This window comes from Bos javanicus, chromosome 20, assembly GCF_032452875.1.
Source record: "Bos javanicus breed banteng chromosome 20, ARS-OSU_banteng_1.0, whole genome shotgun sequence".
In the NCBI taxonomy this organism is placed as follows: domain Eukaryota; kingdom Metazoa; phylum Chordata; class Mammalia; order Artiodactyla; family Bovidae; genus Bos; species Bos javanicus.
This window is the reverse complement of record NC_083887.1, coordinates 6,616,116-6,638,838: the sequence shown is the minus strand read 5'-3', so window position 1 is coordinate 6,638,838 and position 22,723 is coordinate 6,616,116. Positions and strand designations below refer to the sequence as shown.

Here is a 22,723-nt window from a genome sequence, read left to right as displayed (position 1 = left end):
CTAAGTTCTATAAGCAGTAGGTAGAAGTTCTGGAACACACAAACACTTAGGAAAAGAAAGGCTAGTTCCTTGGGAATGACTATCCAGTATGATACAATTACTTCAGGATAACATAAGAGGAACCTACCTTACAATCAGATTTTAACAAATGATTTTGCCACTAATAGAAATGGGGAATGAGTGAATGACAAGTTTTGCAGGGTGAAACAAAATAGACTAAAGGTAAGCACTGGATACAGAGCTGAGGTTTGCTTATTTTTCACAACCAAAAATAAGCAAGTTAACGATCTTGTACAAATAAAGCTTGATACTAAGTATGTGAAGAGAAGCATAAACATTACTAACTAGCCACACCCATGGAAGGCTGGGTTAACACCTTAAACACAGTACCGCCACTAGTGGGCAAACAAGGCAGAATGTCTAAAATACTGTTACACAGATGAGTCATGTTAGTATAAATTCTTTATTTACATTAAGATCTGTCTCAGTTTGCTGGTGTGACCAAACCTTAGAAGGTAATCCCTAAGGGTAAAGCAGAATGTAAGAGCAGATATTCAGGTACCAGATAAACGCTCAACTTGATGCAATCATAAACCTTCAAAATATTTTTCTAAAGTCACTGAAACCATTTTAGGTGGTGTTCTGGTGGTCAGTTAAAAGTGAACCATTAATCACTAGTAGTTTTTATCCTTGCCATAATTCTCTGCACTGAGTGGAAACACCATGAATATAGACACATTTTAAGTAGTAGAAGATTGACATTCTGTCATGCTATTTTTGATTTTATAAAAAAATCATAATAGACCCTCTCTCTCAAAAGTTGTAGAGGAACTTTATAATAAATTCTTAAATATATTTCTGTGATGTCTAGCAATAAACTTGAAAGTAGGACTAAAATGTTGCTAATAACTGTCTGCTTTATATTACACAAGGAAATATATATGTATTTACACAAACTGCAGTGAACTCCCTTCTCCACACATAAGACTTCTAAACAGAAAAAAGCAGTTCACAAAGAACTCTAAGAATGTGACTGGACACTCAACTACCTGGTTGAAATCAGATTTCAGTCCTCTGTAATTCTGTTTTTCTAATGCCTTTTGCAAAAACTACAAGTAATCTGATTAAGTTTTATTTAGAGTCCTAACTGAGGATAAATTTTGTTATAAATTCTACACTTACTCACTGAGCATAGAACTCATTGTTACTGAACATGAAAGTTAGGTTTTCTCCCTGTGAGTTAGATTTTTTCCATGTGACTTAACTTTTTTCCCTCTGCTATCTATAAACTCCAAAATACCATTTTCTGTCAGAGATAATATGTGACAGAATTTTTCTTGTGTGAACAAAAATTCTGAAACTTGATTAAAATGCGCTTATGGTTTAAGAATAAACCAAACAAGTTTAAGTATAAATTTATACAGCGAGTCCTTAGTGATCACATATGAATATCCATTTCTTTTCTGTAAACTCAGCAACTATATTCATACATCAAAAGATGTCAGTGAGCTCAGTCTTAAACTACATCTTGTTAAAGAAAACTATTTTAAAGAACAATGAAGAATCCAAGTTAAAAAAAGGTAAATGTTAGGTTTTTAAATCTGTTTTAAGAAATTAAAAATGGAAAGGTTTAAGAATTTACTGAATCTATTTCCCTAACTGTGGTATTAACAAAAATTTCTCACAAAATGTATAAAATAGCATAAACATTCAATACGTACACTAGCATTCGTCACTTATTCTTTCACTTGACTAGCATTTGTTAAGAAAACAAATGGCCAAAGTGCTTAATTTTCATTTAGAATGGAATAATCTGGGCTAACTCTGACCATAATATTAAAGAAAATGGAGGGGACACAGTACTCAAATTTTTACATGAATAAGGAGGGTTTGCTATTTTGCCTACTGAAGATTTTACCTCAACTTTAAATCTTCCTAAAATGCCAACAGCCCAAAATAAAATTTAGTATCACCTGACTATAGACTGAATAAACCTTCAACATCAATACTTGACACCTCAAATAATGACACAAAACCATAACACTTTTCATGTAAGGACCAAGCAGTTTTAAAAACAATCTAAATGGTCTCAAAGCATTCTCAAACTTGAATGAAAATTTGAGCACACGTAATACTTTCAAAGAATAGGACTGTTTTAAGATTCTCTTTGGATTTGAATGACCATTTTGTTCACTTTTAAATAAATTACTATACAAAAATAAACAACTGAGGGTGTGTTTTTAAATTTTTTGTTTTTGGTTTTCCCAGGCAAAGGCCTTTGCTATGGCAACACAATGTACACACAGGCTAGCCTGTAACTTCTCTGCACAGAACAAATCAAGGGTGAGCAAGCTCACAGGGACTAGACTCTTGCAACTACGGCTCCCAGGGCCACTCACTCCTGCCATCTAGGCCTACGACTGGGGCGCAGTTCTAAACTTACCAAAAATGGAAGCCAAGGGCACAAGCTGGTAGGCAGGCAGAGAGATCTTTGGACAGGAGTCACTCCGTCAGTTAGGGAAGTGGACAAAAGCTGAGGGGAATATAAACAAGATTCTAGAATAAAGGCAGTGTCAGGATTAAGGAGAACCCTTTAGGAAGGGTTCTCATACTTCTGAAGTATACATGTTAATTGGGTGAGAACAAAAATACAACCCCCAGCTTCAAAAGAAATTTTAAATAATTATGCTAGTGCCTACACACTAGAGTTAAATCCGGAGCAGTACTGTTAATATCAGATGTTATCAAGAGTGAAGTGGAAACAGATTATGTTTGTATTTCTCCACAGACAAGTCAAAGGAAGAAACTGCACCTACAATCAAGAACTAAGAGGTCAAAAATACCACCTTCGAAAACCTCTGACCATAAATTGCTGAATTTGTGCTCTCATTTGAAGTTACTTTGACCCTAATTTACTGATCTTTTTGTTTAAGCATGCCTAGTTTTAAAAAATGGTGATTAGTTTTGAAATTTAAGATAAAACTTCTAGAACCTTCACCAAGATTACTATTAAAACCCTTAGTATAAAAGATGTCTGTGATCCTTACAATTGATGGAAGCCCTACTACTTTCATAGTTTTTAAATTTCTATTTTCTGAAATAATAATGGTCAGATATCTCCAACTGCTAAAGAAAATATAGTATGATCTGGTTTCCCCAAATTGAAACATGGTTAATAGAAATTAAAAAAAAATTGTATTTACACAAAAATAGCCTGAAAAATTAAAAAGAATAGTGAATCCTAGGATCTACTGGGGAGGGAAAAGCAGCATCATAAATAAGTTCAACTTGAAAATTTGGAATTTTTGTCCTGTGCCCCATGCTATTTATTAATCGCCGTATTTTAAAAACAATTTTATTACAAAGAAGAGGTTTTATCATCTGCATTTCTTCCTCATTCAGGTCAGCTTGGCTTTCTTCTTTGCGGGTCCTTTATGCCCTTTGGCCTTTCTTCTCAAATTCCGCCTGTCAACCACAGGCACTTCCACTTCTATCTCCTCGGAGCTGCTGTCCACAGTCTTTTCTGTTGATTGTGTCAACTGATCCAGTTGCTCAGAAGATGCTTCAGACTGCTCCTCTGACAGGTTCTTCTGTCCTGCATTCTGTGAAAACGGCACATCTTCAAGTTCAACCTCTATCAGAGAGCTCTGAGGCAGAGCTGCAGATGATTCCTGGGGCTCGGCAACCCCCTCCTCACCCTGGTCTTCCAATGAGGCAGTAGTGTTGGGTGACACATTTTCAGGGATCGATTCCTCAGAAAATTCAGCAATCACAGAGTTTGGAAAAGCGCTGTCGGACCGGTCTTCATTTGGGATAGTAGCCACATTGTCTGAACTCCCAAAATGTGCTTTCTTTCTTGAAACTAGAGGCAGCTTCTCTTCGGTGTGCCCCTTGTCATCAGACGGACCTTCATCTAGCAACGTTTCTGAGTCAGTTGCATGTGAAGTCTAAAAACAAAAAATCCAGTGAACAACTTTTGTAATAAAGTTCTTACAAAAATTATTCTCAGGCACTAATATGCAACGACCCTGAACCACATTTTAAAGAATTCAGGACTCACTACTTTTGTCAATCATGTGCACATATTCTCTGAATATAGCTCAATTTCTTAAAAACTGTATTACATGATAATTTGGATTCATTAAGTGCTTGCTTTAAAGATACAATTAAAGTAATGATTTTACCTCAAAAAGTATTTAAGGCTCTTAAACTTTCCATCAAGATTCTTCAAAACGATGAATCAACTCAAAAGTGTTTAGTTTCTTGATGTTACTGAAGCCAGAACCAAGAATCCTGGAACTTGACACTGTGCTACCCCACTGGGTTTGACTATTAGCTGATGGATGGGGTTTCCCAGGCGGTGCTAGCCATAAAGAACCCACCAGCCTGTGCAGGAGATGTTAGAGATGCGGGTTCGATCCCTGCGTCAGGAAGATCTCCTGGAAGAGGGCTGGCAACGCACTCCAATATGCTTGCCTGGAGAATCCCACGATCAGAGGAGCCCAATGGGCTACGGTCCACAGGGTTTCAAAGAGTCGGACACAACTGAATGGACTTAGCAGGCAGGAAGGCAGTGAAAATTCTACTCAGGTAATTACATGAGACACCAATAAAACAATGCTATATAAGAGTTTTTTAGACTTGAATATTCAAAACTAGAAATTAAATGTCCTTTCAGATGTCACATACGCACACAAGTATTACTCAGCCATAAAAAAGGAATGAAATCTTGTCATTTGCAACAACATGGATGGATCTACACGGTACTATGCCAAGTGAAATAAGTCAAAGAAAAAACCCATATGATCTCATTTATATGTGGAATCTAAAAAACGAAACAAAATGAAAACAGACTCAGATTAAGACAGCAAATGGGCGGTTGCCAGAGGGTAGGGAGTGAGGGGACTGAAACAGGTAAAGGGGATTAAGAGGTACAAACTTCCAGTTACAAACTAAACCACAGGGATGGAATATACAGCATAAGGAATATGTCAATAATACTGTAATAATTTTGTATGGGGACAGATAGTTAATAGACTTACACTTTACATTTAGGTGATCATGTTATATGCAAAATCAAATCACTATGTAGTACACATGAAATCAATGCTGTACATCAACTATATTTCAATAAAAATATTTCTTTAAAATATCATATCAACTTTTCCCCACTAATCAATCCAATTAAAACAAATGAAATGACTGTACCCGTTATAGACCAGCAATAGGTAATTCAAATATTTGCACGCATGCCTGCTAAGTCACTTCGGTTGTGTCTGACTCTTTGTGACCCTATGTACTGTAGATCCACCAGGCTCCTCTGTCCATGGGATTCTCCAGGCAAGAACCCAAAGTGGGGTGCCATTCCCGTCTCTAGGGCAACTTCCAGACCCAGGGACTGGGAAAGAGGCACCCAGGTCTCTCATGTCTCCTGCACTGGCAGGTGGTTCTTTACCACTAGCGCCACCTGGTGAATAGTATTTAGGTGTGTTAGTTACTCAGTCGTGTCTGACTCTATGACCCCATGGGCTGTAGCCCTCCAGGCTCCTCTGTTCATGGAATTCTCCAGGCAAGGATACTGGAGTGGGTTGCCATTTCCTTTTTCAAGTATTTAGGTAAATAACGCTTTATCCATTTTTCCAAGCATTTCCTAAATTTACAAAGTAAAACTCATTTTGTTACCATAAGTCAGATATGAATGAAGTTACAAAGATTTGAATTTATATTACTGATCGCATCTGCTCAAAATATCCAATGTAGTATAATTTATTTTTCCTAAAGGACTGTACACGCTAAAATAGAGGAAAATATATATCCTACACTGCCCCAGCTGAGTCACCAAGGCTGGACACTGTAACTACAAAAAGTTAGGTTATTTTTCTATTACCTTATCCTGTGCAACACCCTCAAGGGGTTGTGAAGAGTCTACCACCAGTGGAGCAAGATTCGGAGAGTCTTCACTGGAATTAAAAGACTGCAATTTTAATTCTTCATCTAAAACTTCACTAGTAGAGTCCTCCTCTTCTGTTATGAGTGAAGTCTTAAGAGTATCATCTATTATCTCACCATTCATAGGCTCTAATGCAGATTCCTACACAATTGAGCAAAAAAGAAGGACAAAATTACAGATTAACTTACTTGTCATGCAACGTGGGTCCATTCTCAATACCTCCCTATCATTCACTAGGACTCAAGATACAGTCTACTACATTACTGGGCATAGGTTAAGGAACAGCAGAGTCAGGAAGAGAACAGAACCCCTAAGCAGCCCATTTCCCTCTGTGTTCATGGAGAATGATGCAGTGAAGAGACCCTACCTCCTTCTCCCTCTTCCTCCTTACAGGGCAGTCACAGGAAGAACCTTTTCGGTAAAAAGTTATCAGAGAAAATCTAAATTTGGTGCTGGCTCTTTACAGAACATCAGCTGTTCAGTAGTTGGAATCTTTGGGGTCTGAGGAAGTCACAGTTCAGCATGCCTGGGAAGGAAGCACTATCAGATTTGTGGCAGGCTGAGTTTGGGTAAAGCTTCTTGCTGGGAGAAGAGAGTCTCCAACCTCAGTGAGCTCACTGTACAGTTAATAAAGGGTTGTCTCTAAACAATCCTGCCCCTTAAATCACATTAAAATATGGAAAAGTGATTTGATAACACAAGGTCTCCAATTTCTGAAACTCTTCCTCTGATGTTTAATCAATTTACAAGACTTCCATTAATGTCTAATATTTCTAATTAATACTAGTGACATTATAATAATTAGAAATCATTTTACATTTAAAAATTAGAATACTGATACACTCGAATTTTTAAAAATAGACTTGGCTGGATTGTATAGAATCCCTGATATCATATAATGAATATTTTCCTAAGGGATATTTAAATCAGAGACTTAGAAAAATTAATCTGGGGAATTCCCTCGTGGTCCAGTGGCTGAGAATCAGTGCTCCCAATGCAGGAGCCCAGGTTTGATCAGGGGTCAGGGAATCAGATCCCACATGCCTCAACTAAAGGTCCCACATGCCACAACTAAGACCTGGTACAGCCAAATTAATTAATTAATTTAAAAAACCACATAGATTAAAAAAAAAAGAAAAATTAATCTGGCCAGAGTATAAAGAATAAACTGCACACAGAAGGTAATTAAAATAAAACTCACAAAAGGACCAACTAGGGTAGAAGAAATGTTAAAAAGATGAAAATGAGAAAGATACAGTAAAAGATTTTGTAAAAAAAATTGAATTTTGGTGAGTAACTACAAGAGAGAAACAAAAGAGAAAAACTCATGTCCTTCAAGTTCTAGGTTTGGGAATAGAATGAAAAATAGGAAACAGGAAAAGCAGAGTGAGTACACTGTACAGTGAGCTCACTGAGGTTGGGGCCTCTCTTTTCCCAGCAAGAAGCTTTACCCAAACTCAGCCTGCCACAAATCTGATAGTGCTTCCTTCCCAGGCATGCTTCTCAGTAGAGAAGCGATAGGCAAGAACAGAGATTAAATTTAAGATGATAAAAGACATCTGTCTAAACAGAAATACTCAGAAGGCAGGTAATATTATGAGATCATAGTCTGGATCAATATTCAAAGTCTAGAGTTACTGGTCACCCCCACAGAGACAATCATTCTGTCTAAAGACTAGATGCATTTCAAAAAAAAAAAAAAAATGAACAAAAGGGCAGAAGGTCAAGAACTGAGTCTTCTAGAATGCCCACAAAGACAGGGGAAAAAGGAAAAAAACCAACAGGCAACAGAACAGTCAAAAACCAAATGCATGAAACCAAACCAAACTCCAGAAAGAGGTTACCTAGAAAGCAGAACCCAGTAGTGCTATAAAGCCAGGGGATCAGAAAGCCTAGAGGGAGAGAGAGTGGACAGCCTCAGCAAGGACAGCCACTGGAGCGCAGTGAGAGCGTCACTGGTGAGCCACTACAGGAGGCGCTCACAGGTACTGCTGGGCAGAGTCGGGTCACGTGCAGTATGTACAGTGTAATCTTAAGTTTTTAATAAAGGAAAAAACCACACAAAGATACATTCCCATAATCATCTAGAAGCAGATAAATTTTGTTTTTAAAACATGTACTTCCCCAATTTAAATCAGTAATGCAGTTTCACTTTCTTAGCTCCTGGTTGGACTTGACAAACAGGTAAAATGTTTTTAAAGAAACTTAAGCACGTCTGAAAGAAAAAATAAGGAATCTGTAAAACACTAAAGATATTAAAGAAAAAGAAGAGAAGGACGGGAACTAGAGAAGATGAAAAAAGAAAAATAATTGAGGAGCTGCAGAAATCAAGCCAGAGAAAGAGATTTTTTTACTCAGTCAAAAAGTTATTTTCTTACTTGTTTTCTAGTAATTAAGCAAAAAAAGAATTTAGTTATTTTTTAGGAATTTGTAAATCAACTGTAAGTAAAAATACATTATTTTTTCTAAACAACTAATTCTATCCTTATATCCAAAATCAGGTGAACTTAGGGCTTGTTGGACCTAAAGGCACTCTAATTGGTTTTCTAAGGTAGGCTTTGAACAGTCACATCATTTGTGTCACTTCTTCAAGTTTATGTTTAATTCTACAAATTGATTTAAATTTTAAACACACTAAGAGGACATTACTATCTAAACATCTTCTACTTTATCTCTGTAATATGTCAAGCTTTATAAATTCAGTTAGAAATATAAAATACTTATAACTTTATCCTTCACTACCTGACTTTGCTTTAGACATATGTGCTTTTTAACATTACAATTTCTACTAAGAGTCTTTATGCTTTTCCAACAATATACGACTAAGTTAAAAGTTACCTCCATTCATTTTATTAAATAAATAAATCTCAGGAATCCAAAAAGGAGGGGATATATGTATACATATAGCTGATTCACTTTACTGTACAGCAAACTAACACAACATTGTAAAGCAACTATATTCCAATAAAAATTAATTTTAAAAAAAGTGAATCACTCACCTTTTCACCTTCTTGCTTTTCCAGGCCTGGCTGGGTTTCTGGTGCTGGTTGAACATCTTTATCACTACTTTCATCCTCAAATTCAATCACACTCTGTTCGGGTTCTTCTTCCAAGAATTCTTCTGAGCTCTCTGAGGTGCGTGCAGTAGACTCCAATCTAGGAAACCAAGGAAAAACATTTTCACTTATTTTATTAAAGACAATCAGGTGCCACAGGTTACACTCATACAAAATGGCAAACTTTAATTAATTAATGATTTTATTGGAGTACAGCTGACTGACAATGTTGTGTTAGTTTCTGCTATACAGAAAAGTGCATCAGTTATGCATATACATATATGCAATCTTCAGATGGCAAACCTAACTGGTAAATGTTGCATGTGTTCTGACTACTGACTGGCCATTACCCATCTCTCTCCCTCTTTTTGGGTCTCCCTATTCCTTAAGACACAACAATATTGAAATTAGGCCAGTTAATAACCCTGAAATGGCTCTAAATGTTCAAATGAAAGAAAGAGTCACATATTTCTTACTTTAAATCAAAACCTTGCCAGAAGTGACTAAATTTATAAAGGCACATTGAAAGCTGAGACAGGCAGAAAGCTAAGTCTCTTGTGCCAAATAGCCAAGCTGTGAATGCAAACCAAAAGTTCTTGGGAAAAAAAAAATCAACAGTGCTACTCCAAGTGAACACGCCAATGATAAGAAAGCAAAACAACCTTATTGCTGATCTAGAGAAAAAGGTATCGTGGTCTGGACAGAAGATCAAACCAATCTCAACATTCCCTTAGCCAACGCCTAATCCAGAACAAGGCCCTAAATCTATTCATTTCCACGAAGGCTGAGAGAGGTAAGGATGCTGCAGAAAATAAGCATGAAGCTAGCAGAGAGGCTGGTTCATGAGATTGAAGGAAAGACGTTATCTCCATGATAGTGCCAGGTAAAGCAACCAGCGCTGATACAGAAGCTCTATCAAGTGAGCTAGAAGATCTAGAGCTAAGATAACGAACGAAACTGGCTACAGTAAACAACAGACTTTCCAACGCAGACAAAAAGAGCATGTCATCTAAGACTTTCAGAGCAAGAAGAGAATAGTCAATACCTGGCTTTAAGTTTCCAAGGACAGGCTGACTCCTGTTAGGCACTCGTGCAGTTGACACCAATGCTCATTTACCATTCTGAAAACCCTAGGGCCCTTAAGGATTATCTCCTCTGCCTGTCCTCTGTAAAGGGAACAGCACAGCTTGGGTGACGGCACAGCTGCTGACAGCATCGTTTACTGAGTATCTTAAGGCTACTGTTAAGACCTACTACTCCGGGGGAAAAAAGTTCCTTCTAAAATATGACTGCTCATTGACAATGTAACTGGTCACCCAAGAGCTCTGATGGAGATGCATAATGAGGTTCATGTTATTTTCATGTCTGCTAACAGAACATCCATTCTGCAGTCCACAGATCAAGGAATCACTTCAATTCTAAAGCCTTATTACTTAAGAATTACAGTTCATAAGGCTACAGCTGTCAAAGATACAGATTCCTCTTATTAATCTGGGCAAAGTCAACTGAAAACCCTCTGGGAAGGATTCACCATTCTAGATGCCACTATGAACACTTATGATTCATGGGCAGAGGTCAAAATATCAACATTACAAGGAGTTTGGAAGAAGCTGATTCCAACTATCATGGATGACTGTGAGAGGTTCAAGACTTCAGTGGTGGAAGTCACTGCAGATGTGGTAGAAACAGCAAGAGAACTAAAAGGAGAAGGAGAGCCTAAAAATATGATTGAACTGCTGCAATCTCAGGTTAAAACTGTAATGGATGAGGAGCTGCTTAATGTAGATGAGCAAAGAAAGTGATTCCATCTTGAGATGGAATCCACTCGTGAAGATGCCATGAAGATTGGTGAAATAAAAAGGATTTAGACTATGACATAAACTTAGTTGAGGAAGCTGCATCAGGGTTTGAGAGGACGGACTCCAATTTTGCAAGAATTTCTACTGTGGGTAAAATGCTATCAAGCAGCCTTGCATGTTCCAGAGAAATCATTAGTGAAAGGAAGAAGTCAGCCAATCTACATGGCAAAGTTCATGGCTGTCTAACTAAAGAAAGGGCCAAGGTCACCCCAACCTTCAGCAACCACCTCCCTGGTCAGTCAGCAGCCATCAACACTGAGGCAAGACTCTACACCAGCAAAAAGATTATGACTCATTAAAGGCTCAGACGATGGTTACCATTTTTTTTTTTTTACCAATAAAGTATTTTTAAATTAATGAATATACTTTTTCCTTAAAGACATATACTATAGTACAGTGTAAACATAACTTTTATGTGCACTGGAAAACTCAAAAAATGTCGTGACCTGCCTTATTGTGATGGTTGCTTTATTGTGGTACCGTGGAACTGAATCTACATCTCTGGAGTACGCCTATATATAATACCCCTTTCATTCTCAAAAATACCATTTGGGGCAATAAATGATATGGCTTAGTTCTACTTCTGAAATGCCTTTCAAACAAATCCACAACTTTCTATTCCCATTCTCATCTTCCTTCTTCAAGCCCTATTCTCTCTGGACACTATAACTTCTTCCCAACTCATGTTGAGACTAGCAGTACATACATTCTTTAGTAAGGTTTAAAGAGCTATGTTTCTTTCTTTCTATCTATACCTGTGACAGTCCAGCTCTGAAAATTCTGATATACCCCTATGGATTGCAGAATAAAGCACACATCCTCTCAAAGTCTAACATGACCAGACCTTTATATTTTTCCTTTCACTAGATGCTGAGCCTGAAACTTGAATACTCTGGCCACCTGATGCAAAGGACTGACTCACTGGAAAAGATCTTGGTGCTGGGAAAGATTGAAGGCAGCAAGAGAAGGTGACGACAGAGGATGAGATGGTTGGATGGCATCACTGACTCAATGGACATGAGTTTGAGCACCGGGAGTTGGTGATGGACAGGGAAGCCCGGTGTGCTGCAGTCGATGGGGTCGCAAAGAGTTGGACACGACTGAGCAACTGAACTGACTGCGATGCTACCATTTACCTATGTATCAGTTTTCCTTACCAACACCCCTCCCAGTTTGGTGCCTTTGCTCACATTATTCCTGCAGTCTAGAACTGCATGGTACAATACGGTAGCCACAGGACACTTGCGATTATTTATAATACGGTAATTAAAACTAAGTGAAATAAAACACTCAGCTCCTCAGTTGCTCTAGCCACACTTCAGTGCTCAGTGACACGCACACTGAGTAGAGGCTGCCGTGCTGGGCAGGGAGACACAGAACACGCCCACCGTGCCAGAAGTTCTCTGAACAGCCCTGGTGTAGAGCGAGGTTCGGCAAACTTTTCTTTTAGGTTTCATGGGACACATGGTCTCTGAACACTCACTCACTCCACCACTGTAAAGCAAAAGCAACCACAGCAAGCACGTAAACTCATACAGGGATGTGGTGCAGGAACGTTTTACTCACGAGAGGTGGTGGGCCAGAATGGCCTGTAGACCACAGTGTGTGAACCTTCGAGCTAGAAAACTCTTCTTTCCCAAATATGCTTGTTGAGTTCCTACTCATCCCTGAAGCCCTGGCCCAAATGTCAAATTTCTCCACCCCCTCCATTAGAGTCAATCACGCTCTCCTTTGTATCCACAGCACTTTCACTTCTATTATTATATTACAATCCACCTTGCAGCTCTCTCAACCTGTGTCACAGGTACAGACACGTGTATTAGAGACTACTGCTGCAGTCCATGGGGTCGCTAAGAGTCGGACACGACTGAGGGACTCCACTTTCACTTTTCACTTTCATGTGAAGGAAATGGTAACCCACTCCAGTGTTCTTGCCTGGAGAGTCTCAAGGACGGGGGAGCCTGGTGGGCTGCCATCTATGGGGTCGCACAAAGTCAGACATGACTGAAGCGACTTAGCAGCAGCAGTAGCAGCAGACAAGGATAAAGATGACATATTGTTCTTCATAGATTAAGCATTTAGTCTCATTGCTACTATTTTATGAAAAGCTAAAGAAAAATTCCACAACAGTTCTGTGATGTGTAATTTAAAAAGTGCTATTACATTCCCTTCTAAAAAGGGTATTATATCAAAATGTTACTCAGTGGGAAAAAAACATAATTATCTAAACTCTTATTACTCTTTTCACAAATAAATTTTTCTTTAAAATGGCAGATTTTTCATTAAAATAAAACATTTACATAATTATCCAAATTTAAAATTATATACAGAATTAAATTAGCATAGCTACAGAATACTTTACCTGAGAATAATTTTATAGCCAAGATGGCAAAGCTATGAATGGTTGACTCAAGAACAGTTAGTAAGACTATCAGAGCAAAAGCTTAATTTAACTATAATATTCAAAATCTTGCTTTCTTTAAATAGGAAAATAAGGTTTTGATCCAAGGGTTCTGTTGATTCAGCAGACTATTAAGTTTCTGGAGGAGCTGATGATTTCATTTATGGCAATTACTAATTTATGTTATTTTCTATAATCTAGTAAGATAAGTCCAGATAAGTCCATTATAAAGTAAAATTGAGGGTTTCTTAAATTGACTAAACTTCAGGATTACTAAAAACCACAGCTACTGTCAATTTCAAAGCTGACAATAAACGGCTCATTTGAGATACTTTAATCACTAGAAGATTCTTCTGGATTTTCACACAAGAGACTAAAACATCAGTTTATTCTACTCTCTTACTAGCAACTTCTCCCTATAATACTGTCAATGTGACACTTTTTAAGTGTAATCAATAATCTTGTTGAAGAACTCAAAAACAAACTTCTACACCAAGGTCATTTACTACACAAATAATATAAAAAATGCCACCTTAAAAACTAAATACTATGAAAATAAGAGGACACAAAATAATGACAGTAAGATAAACAATGCTTTACTTGTTCACTGAAGCTGTGGGAGAAGTTTGAGGAGTCTTTTCATCTTCCCCTTGAGAACTACTAAACTCGGAATCCTGAAACCGCTTTCCAATCTTTGGCCGCTTTAGATGGCTACTTCGAGTACGAGTGGAAACAGGTGTTTTATCATGACCTGAAAAAAAATAGCAAGCCCATAGTTAATTGACTGTGTAGTCAAAGAATTACCCATTAATTATACACAGAAATGCAAGAACTAAGCCAGTTTAACTATATCACCACAATTTCACACTTCCTATCACATCAGGCTAGGAAATCATGTCAGTGACATATTTTAAATTATGAAATAATCTTAAAGTCAGTATTCATTCCTCACATATCTGTGTTACCTTGAGCTCTGCAAAGTATTTGTGCATTTTCACTTAGATTCTCTTCCAATAATCTTGAGAAATAAACAAGGCAGACATTATGGTCCCTATTTTACAGGTAAGGGAATGAAAAAAAAGAGGTACGATAGCTTATCTGTTCACACAGCAGAATCAGTGGTACCAGAACCCCGACCTAGATATTAGAGGTGTGTAAGTCTTTATACTAAGGGACACACACACACACTTAATTCTAACACTCTCAAACACTTCAACTAATAGACCAGCTGAATTTCTTACCTTCAGAAGTACTTGCAAAGGCATCTTTTAGAGAATCAATCTAAAACAGAGATACATATCAAAACCAAAAGTTTTAGACCCTTTTTCCTTCCTATGCATCTACTTCAGTTTCAAAGAAAACCTTTTTCAAATAACACCTTTTGTATTCATCATCCATCAGTTAAGAAGACTCACTTAAGAAGCAAAAAGGCCATCTTACAGCTTCAGTTTATTATGAGCCTAAGCACTTGTGAAACCCCCTAATATGCAAGACTGATACACACTGGGGTTTCCAAGTGTTCTGTCCGCAGCTCCCTTCTCAGTCCAAATCCTCCTGGGTAACTGTATCTACCACCTTTACTTTAACATCTCCTTGCTGATGAATCCAAATATGCAACTTAATTTCCCCAACTTCTTTCCTGATTTTCAAAGCTCTATTTCTAATGAAATCTCTCTCCAGTGAATTCTCCAACCCAATTTCCTATCCAATCTGTCCCAAACTAAACTCTCATATTTAATCAGTATTATTCTCTATCTTGGTTATTGGCAATAACAATTTAGTATGCTATTCCAATCAAAGACCTGTGGGGCAGTAACGACTTCTTGTCCTTCGTTCAACCAACCACAAGCCTGTCCATTAGGACACTGAAAAATCTCTCAAAACTGCCCCCTCTTTGGTATTACCAATGCTGCAATTTGGGCATTTATCATCCTTAACATGAAGGTGTACACCTTAAATATGTATAATTTTTGTTGATTATACCTCAATAAAGCTAAAATATAATGTAGTTAAAATAAACAAAATCACTTCCCCATGTGGTTACTAATAAAAAGAGTTTAATATGAGAAATATTTTCCTTGATTAAAATACTACAGTAATATGAAGAATTTCTAAAATGAAAGAAAATCTAATTTATATCGCCAACCTTTACAGTACAGTGAAATTTTAATGTTCTCATTAAAATGACACAAATTATTTGGCTTAATATTAAAGTAAATCATTGCTCTCACTAAATGTATGAAACAAATAGATTTTTCTACTTTCCCTCATTTTATGATATCTGATCAATAATAAAGTAATTTGAATATAAATGAGGAATTTGGAATGCAACATAATACAATGGCTTATTCTGAAGCCTGAAATTCCAAAGGTAGGAAAAAAAAACTGAACTCCTTATATATATTGTATTATTTATATTATCCTTAAAAATGTTTTCAAAATTTTTTCTCAAATAGTCATCACTCATGCTAATTAAGACAGAAGAAGAGAGGCACAAATAATTCCCCAAAGCACTGGTCGTTGAAATGCATGTGCATTTACACAGACATATTCAACACTCACTAAAAATATATTCAGATACCCACATACAAAATAATTATGACTATATTAAAACCTTCCCTGGTGGCTCAGCTGGTAAAGAATCCACCTGCAATGCAGGAAGACCCAGGTTCGATCTTTGGGTCAGGAAGATCCCCTGGAGAAAGGAATAGCAACCCACTCCAGTATTCTTGCCTGGAGAATCCCATGGACAGAGGAGTCTGGCAGGCTACAGATATGGGGTTGCAAGAGTCGGACGTGAGTGAGTGACTAACCAATGTAATAATAATGTAAAAGCTACCACAACAAAATGCTGTAAAAAATAAACCTCTAGGATCCCACCAACGAACCGGTATTTTAAGTAATATCAAGTAGGTTTCAGAGAAGTACCTGGTAAGTCCTCTGGAATTCAGTAAAGGGAACTGCCCTCTACTTTCAGGTTACCTAGTATTTGCAAAGTGCACTACATTCCACGGTGACTTAACACATATAGCCTCAAACTTCCCCCAAATAACTTCACAACATTTGACCTATTTCACTTCAAGAAATTTGTCTGTGCAAGGAAATAATTACATTTGCACAAAGATGCATGTATAACTGTGTTCATGGTTGGGCCATTTATAAAAAACAAGTATAATATGTTAAGGAAATAAATGCTAGTATTTATATAGAATAGTGTGCTGCTGCTGCTAAGTCGCTTCAGTCGTGTCCGACTCTGTGCGACCCCACAATCGGCAGCCCACCAGGTTCCCCTGTCCCTGGGATTCTCCAGGCAAGAACACTGGAGTGGGTTGCCATTTCCTTCTCCAATGCATGAAAGTGAAGTCGCTCAGTCATGTCCGACCCTCAGCGACCCCATGGACTGCAACCTACCAGGCTCCTCCGTCCATGGGATTTTCTAGGCAAGAGTACTGGAGTGGGGCGCCAATAGTGTGCTACCTAACAACAATGATTTAATACAGTAATGACAGGGTTCTCTGGTGACTCAGTGGTAAAGAATCTGCCTGCCAGCGGAGGAGAAATGGGTTTGATTCCTGGTCCAGGAAGATCCCACATGCCACAGAGCGACTAAGCCCATGCTTCACAACTACTGACCCTGTGCTCTAGAACGCGGAAGCCACAACTACCGAGCCCACATGCTGCAACCGCTGAAGCCTGTGCGCCCTGGAGCCCCGGCTCTGCAACCAGAGAAGCCAGCGCAAAAAGAAGCCCTCGCGCTGCAGCAAAGAGCAGCTCCCACTCGCTGCAACTGCAGAACAGCCCACCCAGCAACGAAGACCAGCACAGCCATAAATTAAAAAAAAAAAAAAAAGTAATGACACAGAAAATGCTTACAATATTATGTCAATGGAGAAAAGCGGTTAGAAGCATGTATGAAAGTGAATGAAAGTCGCTCAGTCATGTCCGACTCTTTGTGACCCCATAGACTATACACACAACGGAATACTCCAGGCCAGAATACTGGAGTGGTAGCTGTTCCCTTCTCCAGGGGATCTTCCCAACCCAGGGATCAAACACAGCTCTCCCACATTGCAGGCGGATTCTTTACCAGCTTGTGGCTGATAAAGCCACCTTGTGGCTCACAAGGAAGCCCAGCTAGAAGCATAAAAGAATAAAAACAGAAATGAAACATACACACATACATGTTTCATAATATGCATTAAGTACATATACAAAAATGTTAGTTGCTAGATCTAGGGTAACAGAATTATAGATTTTTATTTTCTTCTGTACTACTTCATGTATTCCAAATTATTTTTCAAAGAAAATTAAACCTTAGAAACCAATTAACAAAAAGGCCAAGTAACACAGTAGAAGTTACCTAAGTCTGCTGAATGAACAATAACATTTATAAAGTTAAGTAGTAGCTGAACTTCTTTATTAGAAAAAGCACACTTGGTATTTCCTGTGGTAAACACACATTGTACCTACAGTTAGCTGCATCTCACTAGACTGACTGTCTTCAGCTCTTGCTTCATATTCTGGAACAGAGGCAAGACTGTATTCTCCAGATGTAGATCTTTTAGCTTCATTTTGAGAAATTGCTGTGTGAAAAAGAATTTTTAAAATTTTAACCCAGTTAGTATTTGGTTTTAATTGTCACATTCTTTGTACAGATTTTTACAAAAGCCCTAAACAAGGGTATTAATATTCAGATGTGGGATATCCCTTCACCAATATCTTACAATGAAACCTTAAAAGAGTTTTAAATAGTTTATCTGTTATTTAGCGACTTTAAAGAGAGATGCATAAGACTGAGTACTACCTTTGATCCCCTGATGCCTATTCTGTGCTGAATAACCTGTGTTCATTTCTCACCCACCAATTTCTACTGGACTACTGAGCTATATTCTATTGGGTTACTCTAGGTCTTCTTACTAATAATGACATAAATGTTTAAATATAACACAAATTCCAACTTTAGAAAAGAAGGTCTATTACTAGAGAGATCACATTACAACACATTGGACTATTCTGGACTATAAGACCATCATTCAGTTCAGTTGCTCAGTCGTGTCCGACTCTTTGCGACCCCATGAATCGCAGCACACCAGGCCTCCCTGTCCATCACCAACTCCCGGAGTTCACTGAGACTCACGTCCATCAAGTCAGTGATGCCATCTCATCCAGGATGTCATCTCATCCTCTGTCGTCCCCTTCTCCTCCTGCCCTCAATCCCTCCCAGCATCAAGGTCTTTTCCGACAAGTCAACTCTTCGCATGAGGTGGCCAAACTATTGGAGTTTCAGCCTCAGCATCAGTCCTTCCAATGAACACCCAAGTGGTCTCCTTTAGGACGGACTGGTTGGACCTCCTTGCAATCCAAGGGACTCTCAAGAGTCTTCTGCACTCAGCTTTCTTCACAGTCCAACTCTCACATCCATACGTGACCACTGGAAAAACCATAGCCTTGACTAGACGGACCTTTGTTGGCAAAGTAATGTCTCTGCTTTTCAATATGCTATCTAGGTTGGTCATAACTTTCCTTCCAAGGAGTAAGCATCTTTTAATTTCATGGCTGCAATCACCATCTGTAGTGATTCTGGAGCCCACAAAAATAAAGTCTGACACTGTTTCCCCATCTATTTCCTATGAAGTGATGGGACCAGATGACCTGATGTTAGTCTTCTGAATGTTGAGCTTTAAGCCAACTTTTTCACTCTCCTCTTTCACCTTCATCAAGAGGCTTTTTAGTTCCTCTTCACTTTCTGCCATAAGGGTGGTGTCATCTGCATATCTGAGGTTATTGATATTTCTCCCAGCAATCTTGATTCCAGCTTGTGCTTCTCCCAGCCCACCGTTTCTCATGTTGTACTCTGCATAGAAGTTAAATAAGCAGGGTGACAATATACAGCCTTGACGTACTCCTTTTCCTATTTGGAACCAGTCTGTTGTTCCATGTCCAGTTCTAACTGTTGCTTCCTGATCTGCATACAGGTTTCTCAAGAGGCAGGTCAGGTGGTCTGGTATTCCCATCTCTTGAAGAATTTTCCACAGTTTATTGTGATCCACACAGTCAAAGGCTTTGGCATAGTCAATAAAGCAGAAATAGATGTTTTACTGGAACTCTCTTGATTTTTCTGAACCATAATCACAGAAAACTAGCCAGTCTGATCACACAGACCACAGCCTTGTCTAACTCAATGAAACTAAGCCACGCCGTGTGGGGCCACCCAAGACGGACGGGTCATGGTGGAAAGGTCTGACAGAATGCGGTCCACTGGAGAAGGGAATGGCAAAACACTTCAGTATTCTTGCCTTGAGAACCCCATATGAACAGTATGAAAAGGCAAAATGATAGGATACTGAAAGAGAACTCCCCCAGTTCGTTAAGTGCCCAATATGCTATAGGAGATCAGTGGAGAAATAACTCAAGAATGAAGGGATGGAGCCAAAGCAAAAACAATACCCAGTTGTGGATGTGACTGGTGATAGAAGCAAGGTCTGATGCTGTAAAGAGCAATACTGTATAGGAACCTGGAATGTCAGGTCCATGAATCAAGGCAAATTGGAAGTGGTCAAACAGGAGACGGCAAGAGTGAATGTCGACATTCTAAGAATCAGCGAACTGAAATGGACTGGAATGGGTGAATTTAACTCAGATGATCATTATATCTACTACTGTGGGCAGGAATCCCTTAGAAGAAATGGAGTAGCCATCATGGTCAACAAAAGAGTCGGAAATGCAGTACTTGGATGCAATCTCAAAAATGACAGAATGATCTCTGTTCGTTTCCAAGACAAACCATTCAATATCACAGTGATCCAAGTCTATGCCCCAACCAGTAACACTGAAGAAGCTTAAGTTGAACGGTTCTATGAAGACCTATAAGACCTTTTAGAACTAACACCCAAAAAACATGTCCTTTTCATCATAGGGGACTGGAAGGCAAAAGTAGGAAGTCAAGAAACACCTGGAGTAACAGGCAAATTTGGCCTTGGGGTACAGAATGAAGCAGGGCAAAGGCTAATAGAGTTTTGCCAAGAAAACTCACTGGTCATAGCAAACACCCTCTTCCAACAACACAAGAGAAGACTCTACACATGGACATCACCAGATGGGCAACACTGAAATCAGCCCATCATTAGGCAATGCTTCTACACTAGACTTGTGTCCAAACTGAAAACAGTCTTACCTGTAATTTTAAGTGTTTCTCTTTGTAACGCTCTGGTGATTGGTATTCTCTGGTACCAGTGTCCAACACCTTCAACTTCCCAAAGCAGTTCATGGTCTCCTGGATATTTTTCAAAGTACTGGTTGCAAGCTGAAACACACATTGAAACTTTTCTAGAAATCCCAGCAACCAATTGGAATGAATGGTTAAAACGCTGTATAATGTGTATTTTATCACCAAAAAACTGTTTAGGAGACACTGGTCTGGGAAATATGCCTGGTGTTCCCCTCACTTAATCCAAGTGGTAAGTTCTCCTACTCTTTGGCCTGGCTATGTCTTTTGGTTCAAAACTCATCAAGAGGTGAACCCAGTTTTCAGGCAAGACCTTTAATAGGGCAAATGAAGAGAACTTCTGTGCTTTTTAACTTATATCTGTATTTTGGGAAGTGTGAAAATCTAAAGTAATTCTGTAAATTTGAATACATAAAAAATAAGTCTGAAATTATTACTTTTTTAAAAACTTAAAAATCTTTAAAATAAGAAAGCACACAAAATAATGTTTTGTAGTGTTTCTAGATGTGAAACCATGGGCAGGAAGGATACACACCAACTTGAGGAACACAATTACCTCTGGGGAGAAAAAGGTGAGAGAGGGATGGGATTAGGGCCGGGTTCAAAGAGAACATCAACTGTATCTACATCTTGTTCAAGTCTCCATCTCGTTTAATTCTCTTAAATGAAAACATGGCAAAATCTTAACATCTGTTAATCTGGACCCTGAACATGTGGACAGCAGGATGCCATTTGCTCACTTTTCCCCCGCATATTTGACAATACTTCTCAGGTTCTTTAGTTACTCCCACACCTATCAGGAAGCAAAAAGCTGGAGAAAACCAGTAGGCCACACTGAGTCCTTTGTCTCAATTAAAATAACTAAAATAGTAGAGGATGCCTTACATAATACATAAGCACCTGTAGTTCATTTAGTATTCAATTTATTTATCATTAGAATCCTTAAAAAGGGTAAGTAATAAGAGACTCTGCCTACAGTAGATGTGTTTGCATGCCTCCCCAAATTTAGTAAAGCAATAATTAAGACTTTAAGAGGAAAATCCATTTTCAGATTATCCAGGGTAGACACCATTCATTCCATTCTCACGTATGGGCCTAAAGAGAAACTGTGATTCAAGATGAGCATGCAATGCTTGGTTCTTGTTTTCTGGATTTTTGATATTAAAAGGGAGAAGAAACTTAGAACAAAAACATTTTTTCAGTGAATATCTGATGCTAGATTAAAATCAGTGGTAAATTATATACTATAAAAGTTTTCACACAAATCACTCCAGTATCAAATCTTACTTCATTAAGAAAAGAGCAGTACTACAGGCTTTATACAAATATAAATCCACTAACAGCATTTAAAACACAACAACAAAATATATACACACACTAGAAACAGCGTTGAAAAAGAATAAATTGAGGTACATGAATCCATAGCAATAAATCTTATAAAGATGAGTAGAAAAAGCTAATTGCAGAATTCATACAGTACATATTATTCATATAAAGTTGTTGTTTTTTTTTCAAGGATTACATTCAGACCCTTGGCACTCAAAGCACAGAGTCCTAACCACTGGCCTACCAGGGAATTCCCTGAAGCCTTTAAACATGTAAAACAATATGACACTGAGACTTCCCTGGTGGTCCAGTGGTTAAGAACACGCCTTCCAATGCAGGGGATTCGGGTTTGATCCACGGCTGGACAACCAAGAGCCTACATGCCTTGGGGCAACTAAGCCCACATGCCACAGCTGAAGAGCCCACCCGATGCAACTACAATCCAACGAAGCCACACACCAAAAGGACAATTAAAAAAAAACATGACATTGTCGGAGTGTGTGTGTGTGTGTGTGTGTGTGTGTGTGTATAAAGTCGAATAACTGAATAACTGCATGGGGAAAAGAAATGCCAAATTAAGGATACTGCTTGAAGGAAAGTTACAAGGCTCAAAACAGCCTGGAGTTAAACTCCCCTCCCGGTCCTCCCCACCATTCTATGCAAAACAAAGAACTCTCTCACCCGAAGGAAAAAAATGGACATTAAGGTTGATTTGCCCAGCTCCCAGCCGGTCCAGCCTCTGGCCGATCTCCAGAATTCCTTGCCCCAGCCGTGTGTAAGAGAGAACTACTCTGAACAACCTTAGAGAACAGGCCCCCTTAAGACAGTAGATTTCCACATACATGCCTATATATACTTGCTCTTTTCTTGGGTTAGTGCAGCAGCTCACTAATCTGACTGGTGCCC

The 22,723-nt window shown here is 38.5% G+C and overlaps 1 protein-coding gene across 7 annotated transcripts in view; it reads right to left on the bottom strand.

Moving 5' to 3' along the window:
* Positions 1-444: 444 nt before the first annotated feature.
* FAM169A (family with sequence similarity 169 member A) overlaps positions 445-22,723 on the bottom strand; it is a 64,790-nt gene continuing 42,511 nt past the window's right edge. For all 7 annotated transcript variants that reach the window (XM_061393253.1, XM_061393251.1, XM_061393252.1 and 4 more), the window contains 7 exons: positions 20,441-20,569; positions 17,737-17,849; positions 14,508-14,547; positions 13,867-14,017; positions 8,950-9,106; positions 5,888-6,091; positions 445-3,947 (listed from right to left, as the gene is read on the bottom strand). In XM_061393253.1, coding sequence (XP_061249237.1) covers positions 3,399-3,947; positions 5,888-6,091; positions 8,950-9,106; positions 13,867-14,017; positions 14,508-14,547; positions 17,737-17,849; positions 20,441-20,569 — 1,343 coding nt within the window. In that variant the 3' untranslated portion in view covers positions 445-3,398. The remainder of the gene's footprint in view (positions 3,948-5,887; positions 6,092-8,949; positions 9,107-13,866; positions 14,018-14,507; positions 14,548-17,736; positions 17,850-20,440; positions 20,570-22,723) is intronic.